Genomic DNA, 23180 nt, shown 5'->3' on the forward strand with positions numbered 1-23180 from the left:
TTATTAACATTAACATAAAAAGAAAACATTTTCATGATGTTTCTGCCTTTATGTCTGTTAGTTAAATAGCTCATGGATTTGAATGAAACTAATTATTGGATGTACCTCTACAACCGATAAGCTTCTGGAGTCAACGCCATTCAAGATGGCTGCCACAGCCAATTAAAAAAAGGTTATAACTCAGTCAGTTTTATAGACATTGACCGAATATATGGTTCGATGAGAGCTGAGACTGATCCCCAAAACATATTTTGAGCGTTAAAAGTTTGCACGAGACTTTTTTGCGGAAAAAGACGCTGTCTGTCTGTTAGCAAAATATTTCATTGACGACCAAACAGATTGTTTTTGAATCTTTCAGAAACTAAACACTGGGTGATCATCTACAGCTGATTAACTTTTGGACTAAATCCAATTTAAGATGGCCGCCACAGCTAATTGACATTAGCCAACACAAAAATGGCTATGACTCAGCTCAGTGTCTATAAAACAAACTAAAAGTTGACGTGGTAGTAGCTGAGAGTCATCCACAACACATAACAGAGAGATTGAACACCGTTTGATCAAAAACGGCTACAACAACAAGATGATGAGAGTCTAAAAAGGCCGGCATGAAAGGCAGAGGGCGACGCAGGGTCCTTCTTGAACTGCTAGGCCTTTAATAGAGATTTATAATCATGTTTTAGTTTGAATGTAAACAAAAAACAACCCTGCTTGTACTCAGAAAGCCTTCACTTGGTTCAAGAAGGCGTAGAAAGATTAAAACATAAAGGAAATACTGGGTTTGATTCATCAATACACCCCTGCACACACACACACGCAGAGCGACTCCACGGATGATCGATTCTTGTCAATCTCTCCCAGCTTTCTTCCAAAGACAGACTTCGACGGCACATTTACCTGTATTCTTTTTATTCCAAACACCCAACATGGTTCAACGCGGTAAAAATCCCTCATTTTGTATCAAATATAACAGGTGTACAAATTTACAAATATTTTTACTTTACATTGTACAGTAGGCTGAAAGGGTCCTGCAGTAAACTGCGCTCGATCTGTGGAACTAATTCACACCAGCAGCTGACTGGAAAGAGGCCTGAGCTTGTCTCCCTCCCGCCACGTGAAAACTCTTTCCTAAACGGTAAAATGGCTGGGACAGGCAGGAAGTTTCCATGAATGAAAAGGCACATGTCAGCGTGACGCTCAGCACTCAGAGGCTTCAGCAGAAATGTCTCTTTGATTGGCATTTTGCAGAAAAATCCTGTGAAAGCGCGCCGGCGAGCCCGCCTCGGAAAGCTGGATAAAGTCATCGTGTCAAACTACATCCGTCAGGGATGATAAAAAAAAAGGTGACACCTTTTCTGATTGTCAGAGTTGTTTCCATTAGCAATAAATAACAAAATGAGAAAAAAAAGGTCATGATTGATTGGAATGTATGGTGTAAAATTAACAACAAATACAATCTTTTGCATAAAATGAAACAAGGCCTGAACAAGAGGACAGCATTAAAATAAAACATCTGCTTTTTTTTTTATACACACTTAAAGATGGCACACAGATAAAAATACATTCACTGAACCAGCTGGACATGTAGGCAAACGTGACAGGAATGTAGATTTTAAAAAAAAATACCAAAAGGAAATGCAGAGTAAATAGTTTAAACCGTTTAAAAATGTGTCCGTTTCCACAGTGTAGTGTTTTCATTCCCGATCTTTCAGGCCAAGTTTCCAGAGTTCCTTTAGTGGAACTCTGAGTGTTTCACTGGTTTCATTCCTTTCGGAAGGACAGACCTGATTGGCCGTACTAGCAGCCGAGCTGTACGCTCGTCCTACATTTCTGCCCTCCGATTGGTCCTCTTATCTCCGCCAGCCGCGTCCTCCTCTACCTCCTCCTCTTCCTCCTCGTAGTTCTCCTCCTCGTTGTCCTTTGCCCCGTTTCGGTGGTTCCCCTCCTTTCGTGGTCCCTCCTGGTTTTTCCCATCATTCTGAGGGCACAAGCACGAGACGTGATCTATTGGCCTTTACACACACGCTCATGGAAACATGGGTGAACGTAAATATTTCAGATACTTATGAAGCTGGAGATTCAAACTCCACTCAGGTTTAAAATACAGAGGAGAGGAGAGGAGAGCAGAAACAGTCCAGTCTGGACTAAAATCTGCTGAAGTGACCTGCCTGCAGTCCAGACCTCTCACCAATAGAAAACATTTGGCACATCATAAAAAGTCAAATCCAGCAAAGATGTGTTGCTTTCATAAAATTAAGTTCCCTTTTTTTATTTTAACTTCAGTGTAATTTTTTTGTTTTGAATGTAAACTTCATTATTACAGATTTCCATCGAAGACGAACTAAATAAACCAAGCCCAGGCAAGAACCCAACACGCTAATGGACTCAGCACCTGGCTGACCTCATTTACCACGACTTGTTGGGGCTCGGCTCAAATTACATGGATGCAGCACAGACACAATCGAGCACCGGTGAATCCCCGCACCGTCAGTATGCCAGGAAAACAGAATTTATGTCATATTTATGTTTTATCTGCTTTGTTGATGCTCCGTTTAACGGTGTGACGCTGGAAATTAAGTAGTGAGCGTGCTGTGAATAGACCCTTTGGAATAAAAGCAGATGCTCCAGGTTTGGGGTGAAAGTGATCTTGTTGATAGTTATCAGCTTCACCATGTTGCTCTAATTGGAAGAAAAGGGTGCAGTTCCCTCAGCCACCACTAGATGCTGGCTCTGGGACAAACGAGATGACAGCAAAAAGTCTACATCCTACATCACAATATAATTAAAACTAATGAAGGAATCGGACTTGTCTCTTAGCAGAGGTGTGTTTGTTATCTGTCTGTTAAAGGCCTGCTGAAGGATGCAGGTCATTTCATTGTTTTTTTTTAACAGCTGGAGGCTCACCTGATCTGCGTTCTCTTCATTATATGGATCTTCTTCAACTCCCTCCTCTTCTTCTCTTTTCTGTCCACCAGCTATGTCCTCCTGGGCCTTAAGGAGGATAACGTCAGTACAACATACTTACAATGTCGTAAACACAAATGGATGATTGTCCGGCTGGTTTGGGTCAGTTTGAGACAGAATGCTCGCAGGAAGTTTAGTTTTCTACACACTGATGTTTGGGGCTAGTTTGAGCGTGCGTTACCTCATCTTCCTCCTGGTACTGGTCATCCAGTGTGTCTTCCTGTTGATCTGGGTTACCAGCCATCTGAAAGCGCACAAATCCCAAATCATTGCTGATCCTTCCTTGCTCACCTTTCCAACCTTCTGCCCACTTCCAGCTGCTGCAACCTCTGGAGCTTCCTTTTTTTTTTTTTTTCCTTTTGCATCCCTGTCCCCTTACTCACCACCAGTTCCTCCTCCACCGCGGGCGCTCCGGGTCTTCGGTGAGCGTTGATGTGCTGAGCAGGCGCTACCGGCTCCTCTTCCGCTTCCGGCCCTTCTTCTTCCTCTTCAGCACCCCTGTGCGCCGGATGCTCGTCCTCTGCCTCCTCGAACTCGTCCTCTCCCTGGTTGTTGGGGTCGTCCTTGGGATCCACTTCACCTTCGACGACAACCTGCAGAAAATCGGAGGGAATGAGTCCGATCCTAGAGATGACGAAAGTGGCCGACTAAAAGAAGATCAAAGTGGAAATGGTGCAATAAATATGGAACAAGTGCATCAAATTAGGTTAGAATGTGACATAACTGTAGGTGTGTGCATGGACAGACAAATACAATATGTTTTTATAGACTGATGAATTCATGAGAACATAAATTCACTGACAGAGGCAGCTAAAAATCACCTGGTGTGGTGGCACCCCGTGATCTGCTTCTCGTTTCTCCTCTTCCTCCTCATGTAACATGTGAACTCCTCTCACTGCATAAAGAAAATACATGAACAAAACGCAATACACCAACCCTGCTGCTACTGTACGGCTTTGTGACTGCATCAGGCTTCAAGATGATCATTCAGAAAACACTCTGAGCTACATTTGAGCTCAGATCTGATTCAGGATATTGAATAAGCCAATAAAAGCCTAATCTCTAGTAATTAAAGTCACATTTTATTTTTGACTTTTTAATCTCATAAAACTACTCATTTATGCCCTAAAATTACTGAAAACAGTTTGCATTATTTATTTAGCATTTCGGGGTCTATGAAAGTGGAAAATTAGCTGTAAATTCCCCTCTGCTGCACCGCTGAAGCCTTTTCTTAATTTATAAAATCTGCTGCGCTCCACTGCGCCGCTCCGTTCCACTCTGAACTAGTTCAGCTGCGTTTTCCCTCAGCTCTGGAACTTTGTACCCTCATTTGATATCCTGCGTTGGAGTCAAATGTGACCTCCACCTTGTGTTAGCATTTCATACCCACGTGCCTAAATTTTGCATACCACTTTTTCTACCCAGCTCTAATCTCAACCACATGCAAAACAGATGAGTAGATTGTAGCTGTATAGATTGCTCGAAATAATCTGTTGCCAAGGTGGGTACAAAGAGACCCCTCAGTAAGTCCAGGTATATATGAAGTGACTAAAAGTGAAACACAAAAGAGCTGCAAAGACAACAGTACAGATCCTCGCACTGCGACTGAACACAACCGTTTACAGAAGCATCACGTCTAATACAGGAAATCTAATGTTGCTAAATGTTACTGTTATTTAAGAAGAATGCATTCACAAAAGATGCAATCATTCATTTGTTTTCACTTATTTGTTTGTATGATAATTTAAAAATTGTGAAGCAGTGGTTCCAACATGGACAATGGTGCTCATATCCTCACGTGTTCAAACCAGAAGCACCAAAGGGTCATGTAAACAAAGTTACACTCAGTTTCTTTATGCTGATCAACAAGTATTTACTAATGAGTATTTGTCTCACCTTCCTCTTTGTTAGCGTGATGATCTTCTCCTTGAATGCCGTTGTCCATATTCTCGTACTCTGTCCTCTTCCTAAAGACGGTGTGAAAAGAAAAGAACTGTCTCTGCTCCAGAAGTCGCCCCAAAAACACCTTTGTTTTTGTTCTCTTTACACCGCTGCTGCAGTCTTAGTTTGACAGCTGTCTGCTGAGTATTCATTAAATATTTAAATGCATGTCACGGGTGTTTCACTTCCTCTTTAATAAGACACATTTGTTCTTGCAGATTTATAGGAATTTCACAGCAATGTTTCTCTGAATCGGCACAGTCATTTAGAATAATTTGAGTTGGAAAATGAAACAATTTAGATTAGCAGAAAGGAATTTTCTCCTCTAATTAATGAATTAAACTATGTCAGTCTATACCAGCAGTTGATTCTCTGTCTAATTAAAGTTTCTGAGCAAATGACGTGAAGATGAAACACATCATGTTTAATTCAATTTATTCTCATTAAATTAAAACTGGTGCACTTGTTTTTTTTTTTTCTTAAGTCACTTCCTGTCTGATTCCATGTCTAACCTTTGGTGCTCCTCCCTCAGCAGCTGCTCCCGTCTGTCGGCCTCCTTGTGTTGCTGCTCCTCTCTCTGCTGCTCCTCCCTCAGCCTCTGCTCCCTCTCCTTCAGGACCTTGTCCCTCTGGGCCTGCAGGACCTCCTGTCGCAGCTGCATCTGCCTGCGCTCCTCGGCCCGCCGAGCCTCCAGACGCTGCTGCTCCTGCTGCTGCTCGTAGGCCGACTTCAGCTGGTGTCCCTGGGCTGGAGCCTGGTGCTGCAGCTGGGCCTCCTGATGCAGCTCTGCGCGGGGGTCCTTACGGGTCACACCAAGAGGAAAATGTGTATGCGCGCAACTTTTGAGTGTCAGTCTCAGTTTAGGCGTGGCAGGATTGTGTAAAGCAGTCCTTACTGGCTGTGGTTGACGTCTCTCTCGGTCCAGGGCATTCTCATCGAGCCGCTGCTCCTCCTCCTCCTCCTCCTCCTCCTCCAGCTGCTCATCTGGGGGCTGGTCCAGGTCCTCCTCCAGCTTCTGAGGCTGCCCTGCTTGAGCCATCTCCTCCTCTGCCAGCTCCCTCTTCCTCTCCGCCTCTCCCTCGCCATCCTCCTCTCTCTCAGAAAAGGCGGGCTGTGACACAATGGGGTGAGACACAATGTCGGATCTGGCCTCGGCCTCCTTCTCCTCTTCCTGATGGTCCAACTAAGAAGAAAAGCCACGAGAGAAATGTTGATATCGTTTACAGTATACTGTTCCCTCAGGCTCGTCTGCACAAAGACCTCACACTTACCCTCGACTTGGTGTCCCAGTGAGCCCGGGGATCTTCCTCCGCGTGCTTCTCTTTGTGACTCTGTTCAGAGATGGCATTCTGCTGGGATTCATAGACGTGGGGCACGGGTGGAACGGTCACTATTTGCAGCTCCTGACGGACGTGGTTTTGCTCAGGCTGTGCCCCGTTTGGAGTCTCCTTCAGCTTCTTGTACTGATCCACCTGTGCCTGGAGAGCGCAGCACACGGCAGGAGGAAGGGTAAATCGTGGGAAACCTCTGTGATGCGATATGATCACAACTGTTTAAAGAACAGAGTCTCCAGTCAGGTAAAAGCCACAGTAAACCCAAATGAGTCGCTTGACACCATTACCATTGATTTATGTGCGTGTCTAAAAGCAGGATTTTTACACTAAACTGCAGAATGATGGTTTATATTTTAATAATAGTGAGACACATAAACATGACAGGATATTCTCAAAAACAGCCCAGTGATTTCTCCAATCCAACTAATACCATCTCAATAACAATGTAAAATTAAGTAGAGTTAAAAACTGAAAGTACTAAGACTTTCTTAAGGTATAATTTGTATGCAACTCTTAAGATGGCTTGCATTAGATGCAAGGGATGCTCCTAAATAGCAACTGAGTTCAGAACTAAATGTCCACCAAAGCACTGGTTGTGATTTATATGTTTATTTGCATTTACAGTGAGATCCAATCTCAAACTTCATCCATGCCGGGACACTTTGTAACACCAGGTAGGAAGCGAAGGGCTCGGAACTTGTGATTCAGACGTTCAAGACAAATCGCTCCGGAAACTTTTCACCTTTTTACCAAACTTTTCCTGAACAGTCTAGCCTAAGTACTTGAAGTCCTGCACCTCTGTGACCTCTGCTCCTTGTAGCCTCACTGTTCCACCTGCCTGTTTCATTCACACACATGTACTCTGTCTCGCTACGGCTGACTTTCATTCCTCGTCTGTTAAGTGCATGCCTCCATCTCTCCAGGTTCTCTTCCACCTGTTCCCTGTTCTCACCACAGATCACAATGTTATCTGCAAGCATCATAGTCCATGGGGATTCCTGCCTGACCTCATCTGTTAGTCTGTCCATCACCAGAGCAAACAAGAAGGGGCTCAGAGTCGATCCTTGATGCAGACCCACTTCCACATTGAAGCTATCTGACACTCCTACAGCACACCTCACCTCTGTCCTGCTGTCCTCATACATGTCCTGTACCAGTCTAACAGACTTCTCTGCCACTCCAGATGTCCTCATATAACACCACAGCTCCTCCCTCGGCACCCTGCCATATGTTTTTCTAAATCCACAAAAAAATTATTGCTTTCTAACCCGATCCTAAAACCCATTTGAACACTGCGCGATGTTAAATGTGAGAAAGAATCAGCTTTCAGTGAGAGCTCTTCACACCGTCATTTTTTTTTTTAAGACACAGCTACTTTGTCATTATGCAAAAACAAGAACAAAAACTCAAAACCACATCTTTTGTAAGAATGCGGAATAAATGCTGAGCGCCAAATGACTTTGCTGAAGAAGCTGAAACTGACTTGTTACGGTTAAAACAATGAGAACAGAAGCTAAAAGGTGCAGAACTGTAAATTAAAGCAAAACTTATTTTTACTCATTGGCCTTCAACCCCACTGAGACTAGATTTTACTTAATTTTTACTGGTATGTCGTTCTGTTGTGTTTGGAATTGAGCTTTAACGCCAGCTGTGGCTGGCGTTAAAGCTCTATACAACTAAAGTTGATGATGATGCTGGACAAGAGCAGGAGTTCCAGTAAAACATAGTTTTACAACATTTTAACACATTTAGTTTAATCAAAAAGTAACAGGCCTTTCAAAATGATTGTGTTCTCAGCTCATATACCATAATAAGGTGTCCAGGTTAGGGCTACAAAATCTGAACGTTCCTCCTGTTACTTTGTCTTGCCTCAGCTGGCCTTGTTTGTAGCTCTCTGGCTGGTTAGCTTCAGTGTTTTCTACGCACTGCTCGGACTAAACCGACCCCCCACCCACCCCCCACCCTGCAGCAAAGTAAAGAGTGTGTCCGTGGTGTCCAACCAGCAGCACTAATGGAAAGCAGGACAGGCTCTAAAACCAATTAGCAAATGCAAGCAGACAGAAAGAGCAGCAGGAAACAGGAGGAGGCTGAGTGAGTGAATGTCTGTCGCTGAAGACGGAGAGGAAGGCAGCATGCTCAGTGAATCAGTCAAGCATTCTGCAGGTTATTAAATGTGTTTCTAGAGGGAAAAATAATTACTGGAAAAAAAACAACAACCAGCACCTCTGGCATCCTCCGCATTTTGTACAGTTCTGAAATACACACTTTCTGCGCTAATAAGAAAATTATCACTGCAAGGTTGGATTTCTTGAACGAGATGAAAGAAAATTTAAAAAAAACAATCTCTTAATCAGCTGTTGTGTTGCAGGACTGCAGGAAACCATGAGGCTGTCGGCTCCTCACCTGAGCTATAGCCAGCGCACTCTTGTGGTCCTCCAGTGTCAGTGCGAGCTGGTCGTGGGCTACCTTCAGGTCCTGGTGCTTGATCTGAACCAGGAGCAGAAAGCAAACGCTTAAGAGTCACGGAAGGTCCGCGGCAAACTTATGCTTTTTGTGCCGGAAAATAGCTTTGAACAAAATGTAAATTAAATGTATCTTTAGAAGAAGGAAACCTGAGCAGACTTGCACAACGGAGGCAAGACAAACCTGTCTGACTCCTCCTCACCTGTGCATCCTGGAGCTTTGTGTGAATGTCATGGTGAGCTTCCCTCAACTTCTTATTTTCCTCTCTCAGGTTGTGAACATGATCTGTCAGAAACACAACACGCGTTAACAAAAGCCTCAGATTTCAACAGACGTGAAACAATCAGAAGAACTACTTTGTGTTAGTGGCTTCTTCATACACATAAGAAAACGTTAAAAATGGGCATCAATGTCAATTTTTTTAAGTTTATTTCATGGACAAGCCCATCCACCTACACATACACTTAAAATACCACAACAACACACACAATAAAATCCTTTTACCGGTAATTAGGAGCGTATATTGTTCTGTTATGACATACATTTCAATTCCATGAAACCACAAACGGTTAAATCACTTCATAATTATCACCTGCAGCCATAAAAAGCCATAAAAGGTGTGCGAGTCGCTCAGAAAGTATTTACTGGACGTGTAGCTATGACTGCTTAACGTTTGGATTCAATCCAATTAAACATGGCCGCCACAGCAAAGCAATCTTAGCAAACGCAAAAATGGCTCCAACTCAGTCAGTTTTACAGTAAATAAATGTTACTAGATGTGCATCACATTCAGTGTTTTCTGTGTTCATTCTTTTCTCAAAGTTTGATGTTTCATAATTGGATTTTTGTGCAAAACAAAGTATAACCACAGCAACCCTGTGGCCACAAACTCTCAATTCGAATCTTTGTTTCGGATTTTTTTTTCCCTCCTCCAAAAAATAAACACTGCCAAACAAGTCAAGCCTAAAAAAGTGTGAACTCAATGAAAGGATCCATAAAATTGAAAAGTTTGCAACAGAGCCCTGGCAGATGCAGTGATTATGAAAAAGGTTTTTCTGTGTGAAACCTTCACTGACTGATCTTTTTACTTATTAGGAGTGGAAACTGTCCAAAATGGAAGCTCTGCCGTACATTCCAACTAATCAGATGAGCATCCACGCTGAACTCAGCTGTATTTTTAATAATAATAATAAAAAGACTCATCGGTACCGTTGAGTTGGGTGATTTCCATCTGTTTGGCCTGCTGCAGTTTACTGTAGCGCTCCCTGTGTTCGTCCAGCAGCCGGCCATGGTCCTCGCCCTGCACCTGGTGCTGCTCCTGCAGGTCGTAGTACTGCCTCTTCAGCTCGTCGTGTTGATTCTGACACAAACAGAGGAGGAGGGCTTAACAGCGACACCACATCTCGAGCGCGGGCGCGGGCACACTGGTGGGAGCGTTTGGCTCCTGGTTACCTTTAACATCTGATGCTGCACTTGTAAAGAGTTGTATCTGCTGTTGGAATCTTGCTGTTTGAACAGAAAAGCCAGGGTTAAAAACCGCTCTCTGTAGTCCAAACACACAGAGAAGAAGCACGAAAACATACCTTCTCTTTGTTCAGCGACTGTTGTGCTTCCATTTTATAAACCAAATAATCTGCAAAACAACAAAATTCATTTGAATTTGAAACGAAAATAATAATTGTAGGGATTACAGATTACAGATGTATGCATTCAACTCATAGTTATAACACGTATAGCCTGATGTTAATTATCACTACAATGAATCCATAGAGAGAATTAAGTTTAGATGATTTTTTTCCTCACCTTCTTTGGCCCTTTTGTGCTCCAACCTCTCCTTCTGAAGAGACTTCTCCAGCCGGGAGCGATGCTCATACACCACTGCACAAAAACAAATAACATGGAAGAGGGAAAAAAAACCAAAAAAAACTTAAATAAAAGGGAAGGTAAAGATTTAGTCAGTGTTTTTTGAAGTCTGCTAGGCCCAAGTGTAAGGAAAAATCAAACACGGGGGGTTTTAATACACAAAAATAAATAAAAAGTGCACTGCCATAAAAACACGAGCTCACAGAAACCCGGGCGCCTGTTTCAGGGAGGCAGACAGAGAGACGGTGTGAACTTTATGGTTGATGCGACAGCCAGGCGTGATATTTACTTAACCCGACCGTGATCTCAGGAAATCTTCTCTCAGGAGAATCCTGCAGATGGAGGGGCTGCCGAAGGGTGTGTGTGTGTGGGGGGGGGGTGTTCTGAGGTGCTGTGACCTGATGGCTGGTGTCTACTTCACACACACTGGTGAAATCTGTATGAAGTGGGTCTTTGTGAGAAAGCTGATTTTTTTTTAAAGTTAAGTATAATTTCCCTTGACTAAGGCCTTTCTATTTCTGGTAAAATGACTCTACAACACCTGATCAGAGTACACAGAGCTGCGCAGTAACCACCAGGAGGAAATGCCATCTCTTTTTAAGGAAACATCAAATCTTTCTCCAAAAAAGTCAGAAACAAACATTATTAACATATACGAGCTCATTGTGTCCTTCGAAAGCCGTATTGCTATAAATGACTGGAGATGTAACCTATTGGAAAACCCAATCCAACGACTGCGGCCTGACATTTCCTGTAAGGTTCCATAACAACGGCACAAAAGAAAAAATTCATGTTTTATACAAGTTATTACAAAGATTTGATTCAGCGGCTCTTCAGAAACTTCTGTTAACTACTAGTGCCCGGAGAAAAAGTAAAAGAAAAGCTCCAAGAAGCTCAAGTTTGACATCGGTTAAAAGTTAGAAACAATGACTTTATTTAAAGAAACTAGCATTTCTTGAAGGAATGCATATCACCCGCCTGAATGCCAAAGTTTGAAACAAAGTCTCACATAATACGTTAGCACTCGTTGTCTATCCCTCAGCGACTACCACATTGTATATGTTAGCTCAATTTATGTCACACTGACTGAGTTATAACCATTTTGGGATTTGTCAAGATTGACTGGCTGTGGCGGTCATCAAACGTTAACCAGCTGTAGATGTACATCCAATGAGTACTTACTGAGTTTCAATATATCTGTCCAGTGGCTCATGAGTTATTTTGCTAACAGACAGATAAACACACGTGTGTGTGCACACACACACACTCACACAAGCGATTACGAGTGCCTGCTTTTATGGTTCTGTGCGATAACAGTTATAAAAAAAAAAAATAAATAATCACCATGCCAAGAATCTTTACAAGAGGATGATGTGTAAAAAACTGTGAAAGATCAAGTCCAACGGTCAGCCGATTACAGGCAGCAACAATCTGTAGGAAATTTTATAAAGAATTTTTAAAAAATGGAAGAGAACAAAATTTTGAGAGGGACCTTAAATTTTCTTGAATTATTAAAATTCTATATGATAAAAACATAAACAAAAAAAGATAATATCACTCCACAAAGTCCGTGATGGACATTCACACCCCTCCTTCTAAGGTCTTACAAGAGAAGAGGATACATAAAAATAATGTAGTTCATTTGAAAAAAGGGTCAGGTTTTCATGATCCTCTAATATGAATAAATTACACGGATTGAAGCACACAGGGTACAACTACATGTACGTGTATGACATTGCTATTATTTACCCTGCCAGTCACCAGAACTTCACTAACATGGAGAGTTCGGACATCCTTTACAAATCTGTAGAAACCCTGATTGTACGAGTTTATTGCTTTCACTCCTTGTGTAAACTAAATAATTGACAATGTCGTAGTGCGGAATGGGCGGCACTAGCAGTCTTCTGCATATATATTTTCCTCACACAATGGTAAAGAGTAAGGAAATACCTGGATATAGTTTGCCTTGACGCCATCGTTGTTTAGTGCTTACCTACCAACACAGCGAAAATCTCTCTTCCGGACGAGACTTGTGTTGGAAGCAGCGTCAGATTAATCTTTGTATCATTTAGTTCAGATGGCTTTAACTGGACTACTACCACAAAAAAACATTCTCATTTATACAGAAGACGGAAATCCATCGTGGCGGCAGGGAACTTTACCTGAAATTAACTTCTGGTCAAACTGTAACTGTCTGCCTTGTTTCCAACATGTGGATATCCAATGATTAACTAGAAAAAAAAAGAGACGGACACTATGCGAGGATTCCCAACTTCCTTCTGCCGCTGAAGCGACAAACCTGATGATGTAGCACATATTTCCACTGAGCAGACTCAACAAATCTCTCAACGAACCGCTGGTACAGGTAAGCTTTGATAGTTCCACGGCCACTGTAATATTGAGGAGGATAGGTTACCTACGAAAAAATAATCAGAGCTAAAACAAAGCTTTCCTGAACATTCAGGCTTCAGAGTTGACAGAAACCACAGCGGAAGCACTAAAGGTTACATCTATGTAAATATCAAAGCAAAGCAGGCGAGAAAGTGGAAATTAAGTGTGAGATGGGTGTGTTAATGTGTTGATAAGAGGTTCTCACAAGAGATTCATAAAGACAGAGGACAGAGAGGCATGTCCCTGGTGCTGAAATAAATTTGTCAGCTGTAAGACCAAAAAATTAAAGAGGTTTGGACCGAGACGGACCTCTATGACAACATTGGACACCATTCTTGATAGGAGCGTAGAGGCTGAGCACACAACCACAAGCTTATATGATCAAACTGAAATCACTGGGTGGAGGTCCGGAAGTCACTTTGTAGGCAAGTGATGTGGCAAAAAGAGAGACTGGGAGCATCTAAATGGTAATCTGCACACTTATGAGCATGAGAAGGACAATCTACCCCATCAGTTTAACAGTAAGAAAACACAAAAGGAGAATAATGAGAAAGATATTTATACACATTGAGAAAACTGTCCCAGTGGCTATCAGTTCAAGAGTGGAAAAAAGGGACAATCTGTGGTCCAAGAACTGGCTGAAACTGGAGCTCTGTGGGGTTTAAAATGACCTGAATCCTCACTTACTTACTTCCACAGAACGTAGTAAACACACAACATCAGACTTTATCGTCCATGACAGCAAGCAGAAATGACTAGAAATTGTTTTGAGCACATATATCCAGAGGCAGAGGAGGAAAGAAACAACTACAGATAAAAAAAACTAACTAATATAAAGCAGGTTACCTGTTTAAAACAGCTCTTTGAACGAGCTCGGTTTGGAGAAACAGAGTTGGATTCTGAATGGACTGAAGAGCCAACAGCTAGTCGGCGCTGGGCCCAACGTGGACTGATGTCGTCTTAAAACGAGTCCAGTCTCAAACGTTTCACTTTCAAAAGGACGACTGTTCATCTTTAGGGTATACTGGGTTAAGATTTACGTGTCCCTGCTCTATTTTTCATAAACAGAAAGCAACATCTGCAGGTTCAGGTTATGTAAACAGAACACACATCGTACCACTATGATGTCTTCTGGTCTCAAGGCAGAACGTGACACAATTCATGACTAACTCGTTGACACGCCGACCCCGTTTTACACCGAGAACTGTTCCCTAAGAGAAGCGAAACATGTTCTTCACTGCATTTACGTAGACCCGAAAAGTGTCTCTCGTGCACACACACACACACAGAGGACTATTAAAACTAGGCCTGTGGTGGGAGTTTCAGACAGCTTTGATCAAAAAATGTCTGAAAACCTCACTAATCTGAAGCAACACTAAAAAAAAACAGATGCTTCAGTTCTTCTAAACGGGGCCACATCGAAGACATTTACTCTGGAGTTAATGAAGCTACTGAACTATGAAGAGTACTTAGCTTTTATTTCAAACACTACCTCTGCATTTTGGTGTAGTTTTGATAAATAAACGCTTAAAAGGTGCAATAAGTTATTGTTCATCTCAAGCTGCAGCTGGTGTATTTGTCCAATTTCGACTGGTAGAAGGTTTTTTTTCCTTTTAATTTACGTGCTTAAAAGTAAAATCTTGGAATCGAAAAAGGTATTAGTGGTTATTTGACATAAATGATGTTTTTAATTACTTATGGCACCTGAATAAGTTAGTTTAGATTGCATTTCTACGCTTTCTCGTCACAGAAGCTTGACACGAGAAGCTCGTGCAAAGGTTTCAAAGCTTCCTGCTCTTGTGGCAGCTGCGGCTGCTTTCTTTCAACCATGTGGTGGTTAATGTTACACACTCAGGTAGATCTTTAATCAGGGATGTTAACCCGTAACACACCGACACTCAGTGTGAAGATTGAAAGGCAAAGACATCTGGACATCCTTGAAATTGCTAGAAACTTTGAGTGTGCAAATTCTGTTCCAAAAATCACAGTTTTGTGGCAGAAACAGCATTTCTGTGTGGGTGGAAGACTGAAACAAACAAACAAACAAACAAAATTACATTTTCATATTCACAAAACGCTGCTGCCAGGTGGACTGAGCCTCTTCTCAGTAGAAGATGGTTTTAGGTGGGAACTCTGGCAACATGCTGTCCTTAAAGGAATGCTAGGCCTTTAATCTCCTCTGTAGCATTTCCAGTTCTGCGGAGAGCACTGATCTAATTTTTGCAGCCGAGTTCGTTTAATTTGGGCCTAAAAATGAGAAGCCCCGAGGTCTGTGAGAGTGTGAAATTAAAAAAGGAGCACATTTTGTCAGAGTGCTTGCATAACCGCAAAGTGCCTGTTGAACCCTTTTTAAAATCAATAACAATCGCCAGCCTGTTGTTACAAAGTGTAACAGGAAATCAATACGGCTGGCGCGCGACCCACAAGCCGTGGCCAAGCTCTGAATTTAGAGCGAGGCAGCATTTAACTGATGGCTGCAGATATCAAAAAGACCCGGGCCTTGCGATTGGCCTGATTGCTCCATCAACTTACAATGAAAGTTGTGGGTGCGGTTCGCAAGTTCACAAGTTCAGCCACAGAAAATGTAGCAAGCCCACTGCATTCAAACCATAACGTAGCACTGCCACTCCGTCTCTCACACCACCAGCTTGGGGAAGTGAAAACGGGAACATTTAGTGAAACGTTAACCTAAAGCACCCTAATCTCTGCAGATCTAGGAAAGCTGACAAAACCACTGATTTACATACAGGAAAGCCTGTCATTTTTATCTTGGCAACAAAACGCAACAATCTCCATTCATGAGCAGACCTATACTCTTACACACACACGGCAGGTTGGAGCTTAAGGGCAGATCTGCGAGCCGTCTGCTCCACAAAGCAGCGGGGTGGGGGTGGGGGGCATCGAGAGATGATTGCCGGTTGGGTGGATTAAAGGCTGTGTTAGATGATCGGGTCCGGAGTTTGCGCTAAAGCCCCAAACACATTCTCTGACTTCCTGATAAGCCATTTAACCTTGCTCTGAAAGTGGGGAAAGGCTCTCCGCCCAGCTGGTAACTTTAAACGCGGGGCATAATGGCGCGATGGCGTGACATGAAACCTAACATCCTGTAAGCGCGGAAGAGTGTGTTTACACCAGCAGAGTAAATCAAGGAGGATACTACGACACATCGCTGTTTAAACTGCCTGCAAAAGGTGGAAGGAGCAAACAAACGTGTAATACAGTGAACATCTAGGTCCCTACTATTCATGAATGATAATGTAATAAATTGAACTAGCATTCCTTGAAGGAATTTGTACCACCTGCTAACTTCCACAAAGACTGAAACAAAGATCTTACATGATCTGTTAGTACTCAAAAACATGTGATGTGGATGGATGTCAGCTACTACCACACCACATTTAAGCTTAATATCTATAACACAGACTGAGTTATGGGCATTTTGGTGTTCGCTGAGGTCGACAGCTGTGACGATCATCTTGAATCAGGTCGACTCCAAAAGTTAAATCAGTTGTGGAGCCGATGATTACTCTCTGAGTTTCATTAAAACCCATCGAGTGGTTCACAAGATATAGATATTTTGGTAACAGACAGAGAGAGAAACGAACACAGACACACAATTGTATTATCGCCTTGTTTTTCATGACAACAGGTGATAGTTAAATTGATGTTTCTTTACTAAGAAAAGCAGAAAAAACTTAAAACAGTCTAAATTCAAGCTGATGTGTTCAATCCATTCAGGTCAGTGCTACAAACAGGACTAACTCAGCATCATTTTTAAATAGTGTGCTTTATAAACAACCTAATGTTGCCCTTATAGCATCATGATTTTCCACTAATAGTCTTTTAATTTTGAAGAAATTCATGCTGATATAAGATGGCGTTACAAACAGAATGCAGTTAAGTGCAAATAGGTTCAGACTTCAAGTAAACTGAACAGCTCCACAAAATAGTATCACATGTTGAAACTTTTAAATTGCGCATTACATTCTGCTTTTTAATTAAATACCGTTTCAACGATTTCTAGATCACAGTGTTTAGTTTTAGGAAGTTAAACCGGATCTGTAATTGAAGAACGTGCTTGGGACGCGAAGTTAAATCCATTATCAAGTACAACAGACCTATCTTTGTCCGGGAGGCTGGGCTGGGCTTTATTGCTGCAAATTAGAGCCTTCGTCCTGCTTTGCTTCTGCACAATAAAACAAAAACAGCTAACGCTTTCATCAAGAGCAGCAGCCATTCAAAATTAAAATTGCACATGCCATGATGTTAAAAAAAAAAGGAAAAACTAAGAAAACTTTTGAGAGAACTTCCTGAAAATGTTAATTTGTGCAACAAAACGAGTCAAATCTCCTGAGATTTGAACAAGTTGGTGGTAAGTAAATCACCTCAGTGTTTTGTTCTTTGATTATTGTTTTCATGAGAAAACTTGCGTTCTTCCTTGTGACTGTCACTTTGAATTTGCACATTACTACCTTGTCACAAGGTAGTAATGTGCAAATTTATGGCAAAAAGTGCAGCAAACTCTAATTAGATGATCTGCTTCCCACTACGTGTTGTGCTGTGAAAAAGGTATTCGCCACCTTTCTGTTCTTGCTTTTGTTGTCACACTTACACATAACCTGAGTAAGTAGAACGTGATTTTTTTTTTCTCCTAATGCTGGTTTCCTTTATTAAAGGAAGAAAGCTATCCAAACCAACCTGGCCCTGTGTCAAAAGGTAACTGCCCCCGATCCTAGTGACTGGCTGTGTCACCCTTGGCAGAAACACCTGCAATCAACCCACAATGAGTTCTTCCACATGGCCGGGGAGGAACTTTGCTGCTGTGCTGCCGATCATCGTCCTGCTGCAGAACCCACATGCCCTTGAGCCGGGCGTTCTCCTTCAGGATCTTACGGCAGCAAGTCGTCCAGGTCCCGAAGCAGCAAAGCAGCCCAGACCATTACACTGCCACCACCAATATTGACGGTGAGAATGAGGTTCTTTTTCTGAAAGGCAGCTATACTTCTACGTCGGATGCAACGGGATGCACACCCTCCAAAACGTTCTGCTTTCGTCTCATCTGTTCACAGAATATTTTCCCAGAAGTCTTGAGGATCATCAAGACGTTTTATTGGCAAATGTGAGACAGGACTTTGTGTTCTTTCTGGTCAGTGGTGGTTTAAGCCTTGGAGATCCGGAACAAAGATATATTTGTTGTACTTTCTTATTGTTGAATGGTAAACTCTTGGTTTAATTGAGGGAAATGAGGCCTGCAGAGGTTTAGATGTTACTCTGGGTTGTTTTGTCACCTTCTGGATGAGCCATCGGTGCAGTGTTGGAGTAATTTTGCTCGGCTGGCCACTCCTGGGACGGTTCACCACTGTTGCATGTTTTCTCCATTTGTGGATAATGGCTCGATTTAAGTGGTTTCATGATTCTACAGGTCTGGCAGTAATCAGACCTGGGTGTGGTTACTGAGACTAAACTCAATTAATTCACAATTTAACAAGGAGAGGCAATTACTATTTCACATAAGGCCAAGTTGATTAGGAGAGCTTTTTTCCCTTAATAAACAAATCTTTTGAAAACTGCATTTTGTATTTACTCAGGTTATCTTTGACTTACATTAATTATATATTTATATGATGATGTAAAACAGAAAAAAGAAATTTGTGAGGGGCCAAATGCTTTTTCACAGCATCTAATTATGAAACTCCTGGTTTTTGAAAGTACCATTTTCACTACAATGTCTGATTGTTGCAAACCGTCCCTTCATGTGTGTAATGGTGAGCAGCCAGGAAATGTCACTGCGGTACATAAATGTGCCTCACTGCAGTTTCGAAAAAGACTAGCGACAGCGCATCCATTTCCTGCTCCGTTTTTCCAGATGTGTGTGGCGGCATCAGCAGATGTTCATGCTGACCTCCGGTGCGTTACATACACTGTTAAGACAGCCACGTGACTGTGTGACTCAACCAACTGTAAACACAGCTTCTGAAGGAAGTGTGTGGTCTAACTTAGCTTGTGCACTGTTCAAGAAGGAGCTTTGTGGTGATTAACCTGCGATCCAAAGATTAGGAAAGCCAGATGAGGTCAAACACAGGGCCAGTTACGGTCCTGTTTGGTCCAACGGAGGACAGACAGTTTCAGACACTTTGACACTTTCGTCATACATTTTATATGCTGCAAAAGCAATAAAACAATGCTTTTATTGTCTTTCAGCTGCAGCTGGCAGCTCAAACAATCAAGGCCTCAACTAATGAGTGAGTATCTCAGATTCATCACACTATTTTTTGTAAGCAGATATTAGTTTAAATCTACAAGCAGATATTAGTTTAAATCTACAAAATATAGATGACTAAAATACACATGTAAGCGAGCTCAAAATCAGCAAAGAGGTCACTTTTTTGTTTATGCAAAGAACTTCCTGGGTATTTTGGTCAAAATCATACGAGAAATTCTTTAAAACGTATTTTCTGAGTATTCATCTGGTTGCCGAATTGAAGTGTAGTTAGTAAAAAGTCGAACTGAGATCTAAACTTTACTTTACAGTATGTGCATATTTGCCAGCGGAGACAAAACCGATTAATTCCTGGTTTCGCTAGTGGAGTCTGGTCAGACGGAGGTGCTCCGTCCTGCCAACATTCAATCACTTCTCCGCCAGTGTTTACCTTGGAGCTGAGCCGAGAGGGACTCTTGGTGCTGCTGATACTTCAGTGCCATCGCCTCGGTCCTCCTCAGCTGTCTGTGGGTCTCGTAGGAGATCATGCCGCCGTACATCACCCCGCAGACCACGGTGACCAGCAGCAGGACCTGGAAGATCCTCCGCTGCCTGCGGGAGCACACCCCGTTCCCCATGATGTTGGAGCCGCAGCCCTCCCCGCCGTCGGAGCGAGAAAGCCCCGTCTCTGCCGCTGGAAACTTCCCGACTCAACTTTTTTTTCTCTCTCTCTTTTTTTTACACCCCTCCTCTTACTTTCCCGAGCATTTCCAGCGCTAAGTAGCTGCTTTCGTGTGCATTTTTTGTCTTCTCTTCAACGCAGCCTTAGTCTCCGCTGAGACTTCAAAGTAGCCGCTCGGACTTGGTTTTTTGTTTTGTTTTTTTTAATAGTTGTCTGATTTCAAGTCCTGTTTTGAAAAACAAACGGAGGTCTGACGGTTCTCGCTCGCCTCCTTCGCTCCTCCTTTAACACACCCGAGTGTTTCCAGCGCAGTTCAGTTAAAAGCTTGCTAAAAATATATATACATATATATATTATTTTTTAAAATATCAAGTCCGGGACGAAACCCCCCCGAAGTACCTTTAATTCTAGTTACGTGTCAGCCGAGCAGGGAGGCAGGAGCCCGCTGCCATCGAGCCGTAAGTCCGCAGGAAGTCCCGCCTCCTCGGTCACAGAGCGCCCCTCTCCCGCCCTCCCATTGGTCACATCAGACCTCCATCAAAGCAGCGGGCTGGGTCTTACCTTTACACACATTCAGCAGACTCAAATTACAAGTTTAACGCGAACACCGAAAGAACAGCAGCCTTTAAACTTGTAATTCGACTGTGTTTGTGCGCAAAGGTGAGACCCGGGAAAGCTCCCTTGAACGGTCCTGACTCAAGGACCATGTTACACGTAACTGTGCCGATAGTTTTCAGAGCAGGGTGGGGTTTCAGGTAAATTCACCTGGCTTCAGTGTGTTTGCGCCAAACAGGTACAAAAGTTTAAAGGGTTAGGTTAGGCTTAGGGTTGCCAGCTTTCAGAAATTAAAGTAAGGAACACCGACTGGACAGGGCGGAACAGAGGGTACTTTTCTGTCTGGATAATGTTCAGCTGTGAGAAGTCGTTTCTCCTGAGAGTGTCATTAAGGAATGTTTACCAGACAAAAAGAGTTAAACAACAACAACAATCAGTGTTTGACTTCTTTTAGCTTTTTTAGATTGATTAGGTCCATTAACTTCTCATCAGTGACCATGATTGACTGCAGCTGGCAGTTTCTCTTTGCCAGCATAAAAAGAATTTGTTTGACTAATGCTCAGAACAATAGGAATGTCCAAGAAACTCAGCAAAGATCCAAGAAGAAACATAAAAGTTGGGAAGATCTTCTTGAGCCATTTCTAAACAACTTAAAACTCAGAGATCATCCATTCAAACAACTGTATTTTAGTACAAGTTATCCGGATATGTCACCACTTTGCCAAGGTTCAGAAGAAGACCCAAACTGTCCCCCTCAGTTGAAAGGAAATTGCTTCGGATGTTTCAAGTTCTCTTAGCCAGGAACCAACAAGGCTCAAGCCTGGGACATCGGAGTCACTGTTCATAGTGTCATCATCACCGTGCACTGAGAGGGTGCTGACCCAGAAAGACTCTCCTGCTACAGAGATGACACCCTTCAGGCTCGACTGTCCACATGGACGAAGCAAATGCCACCCGGAGAAACCTTTTATGGTCAGACGAGACAAAGACTGAGCTGTTTGCCACAGTGACACGAAATATGTTTGGAGGAGTCAAGGTGGGGCTTTAAAACCTAAGAATAATGTACTACTGTATCGAGCACGGTGGTGGTAGCATCATGGTGTGGTATTCATGTATTGCACTGAGCAGGTAATGAAGAAGGAGGACAACCTCAAAAATCTTTAACTCCACATCAAATCAAAACTTGGAAACCTGGACAAATTTGGATGTTTCAGCAGGACAACGATCCCAAACACACAGCAGATCTGATTTCTGATTGGATAAACCAGCTAATATTAATCTTCTAGAATGGCCTTCCCAAAGCTCCAACCTCAATCCTATAGATTCTTTTTTAACTATGCTTAAAAGCCAGAGCTGTGCCAGAAAAACAACTAATTTAAATGAACTCTACCAATCCTGACAAGAAGAACGGGGAAATATTCAGCCAGAATTTCACCAGACATTTGTTGATGGATACAAAAAGAGTGGTCAAGGTGCAACTGGCAAAGGAACAATTAACCAAATATTAATGAGACATATGTATATAATTGAGCCAGTCTATATAATTTTGACTTTGTGTAGATCAGAGAAAATCCCCGATAAATTTCAACCTGTGCACCCAAGTCTTTGTTTCTTAAAAAAAAACAAAAAATCATGGAAGTTACACGTTGCATAATCATCCCACCCTGGAGGAATAACGGCTCAAATATATCAATAAAAGCCCAAAATTAAAGTGACATTCACGCCCATGAGGAGTGGTATGGAAACATCTGACCGCAGCTGTATATTAGGGATGTTCCGCCCATGTGAGTGGATAATTCACTGGGGTGAACCCCAACAATACAAAGCCATTGGCAGTAAATCTTAAATAGAAGTAAATGTTTTGTTTGTTTTTTTGTGGTGGGGCTTTACTTCAACAAAGAAATGTTGGGGATAAAATTATCTTGCGTTCAAAGAGACCAAACATGCAACAAAATTTGTTTTCTTCTTTCTTCTACTAGTCAGTAATGTCGGTGTTTTGTACCCAGAAGTCTCTCTGGCACTGTGAGCCCACAGAAACCTCCCAGTTTGATGATTAATAGCTGCATTAGAGCCAAGACGTGTCTTTAGCTCAACATCACTGTTGTCTTCCAGTTTGGAATACATTCTGTATAAGCAAACCCAGTCCTTTTCACCTCCCCTTCACACACACAAAGACAGTTCTTGTTTGTAACTAACTTTTAATAAATATATTTTTTATGTGAATTTCTTTGAAGTGGACCACAATCAGGCAACACAAGTAATATAGAAGGAAGTCAAACATACTTGTAGCTATTTAGGTTTTCTGTGAAACTGTCCGAAATAAGAGCAGAGCTTGAAGATAAATGACTAATATTCATATCAAATATATTAACATGTCCCGCAAGTGTGTTGACACTAAACTCAATTCATTTTAAAGGTGACTGAGTGGAGATACAATTTTATTCTGTATTTTATTAATTCTGAACCTGGACCTGATCACTGAAGACGTGGTTTATCTATATTTTTTAACTATTTTATTTTAATTAGTCATTATTTACTTTTACTCTTTACTGTTCACTTGCTGAGGCTTGAACTACTGTGTTGCCTTCTTAGTTTTTAAGACTAACAATACATTTTCTAGAAATTTGAGTCTGAACTGAACCTCCCCACACATTATTAACCTTTCTGAAGGTACCAGTTTCTACATCTTTGGTTTTGAAGCCAGCACTTTGGGGCTTTTTTCGCAGGCTTTTTTCGTACACCAGGACTGCGCCTATTTTCAGCTTTTGGGGGTTTCTTTGGGGGGGAA

The 23180-nt window shown here is 42.2% G+C and overlaps 1 protein-coding gene across 1 annotated transcript; it reads right to left on the reverse strand.

The window, feature by feature from the left end:
- Window positions 1–892: 892 nt before the first annotated feature.
- On the reverse strand, window positions 893–20307 carry golim4a (golgi integral membrane protein 4a). Its single transcript, XM_017424024.3, has 16 exons — window positions 19607–20307; window positions 10506–10580; window positions 10286–10335; window positions 10155–10208; window positions 9912–10062; window positions 8905–8987; window positions 8643–8726; window positions 6177–6383; window positions 5801–6088; window positions 5418–5704; window positions 4861–4931; window positions 3786–3859; window positions 3348–3557; window positions 3146–3208; window positions 2905–2991; window positions 893–1978 (listed from the first exon to the last, which is right to left on the reverse strand). The coding sequence occupies exons 1-16, from the start codon at window positions 19791–19793 to the stop codon at window positions 1823–1825; spliced, it is 2127 nt and encodes a 708-aa protein (XP_017279513.1). The 5' UTR covers window positions 19794–20307; the 3' UTR covers window positions 893–1822.
- Between the last annotated feature and the right edge of the window lie 2873 nt (window positions 20308–23180).

This window comes from Kryptolebias marmoratus, linkage group LG2 (assembly GCF_001649575.2).
Source record: "Kryptolebias marmoratus isolate JLee-2015 linkage group LG2, ASM164957v2, whole genome shotgun sequence".
Classification (NCBI taxonomy): Eukaryota; Metazoa; Chordata; class Actinopteri; order Cyprinodontiformes; family Rivulidae; genus Kryptolebias; species Kryptolebias marmoratus.

What these genes read in the sequence shown, in the direction of transcription:
- golim4a (XM_017424024.3), bottom strand. Translation starts at nt 19,793, where the DNA reads ATGGGGAACGGGGTGTGCTCCCGCAGGCAGCGGAGGATCTTCCAGGTC. An exon ending in TGCAGCATCAGATGTTAAAG is followed by an intron (nt 10,063 to 10,154) that starts GTAACCAGGAGC and finishes TGTTTGTGTCAG; the next exon opens with AATCAACACGACGAGCTGAA. An exon ending in CGGTGGAGGAGGAACTGGTG is followed by an intron (nt 3,209 to 3,347) that starts GTGAGTAAGGGG and finishes GTGCGCTTTCAG; the next exon opens with ATGGCTGGTAACCCAGATCA.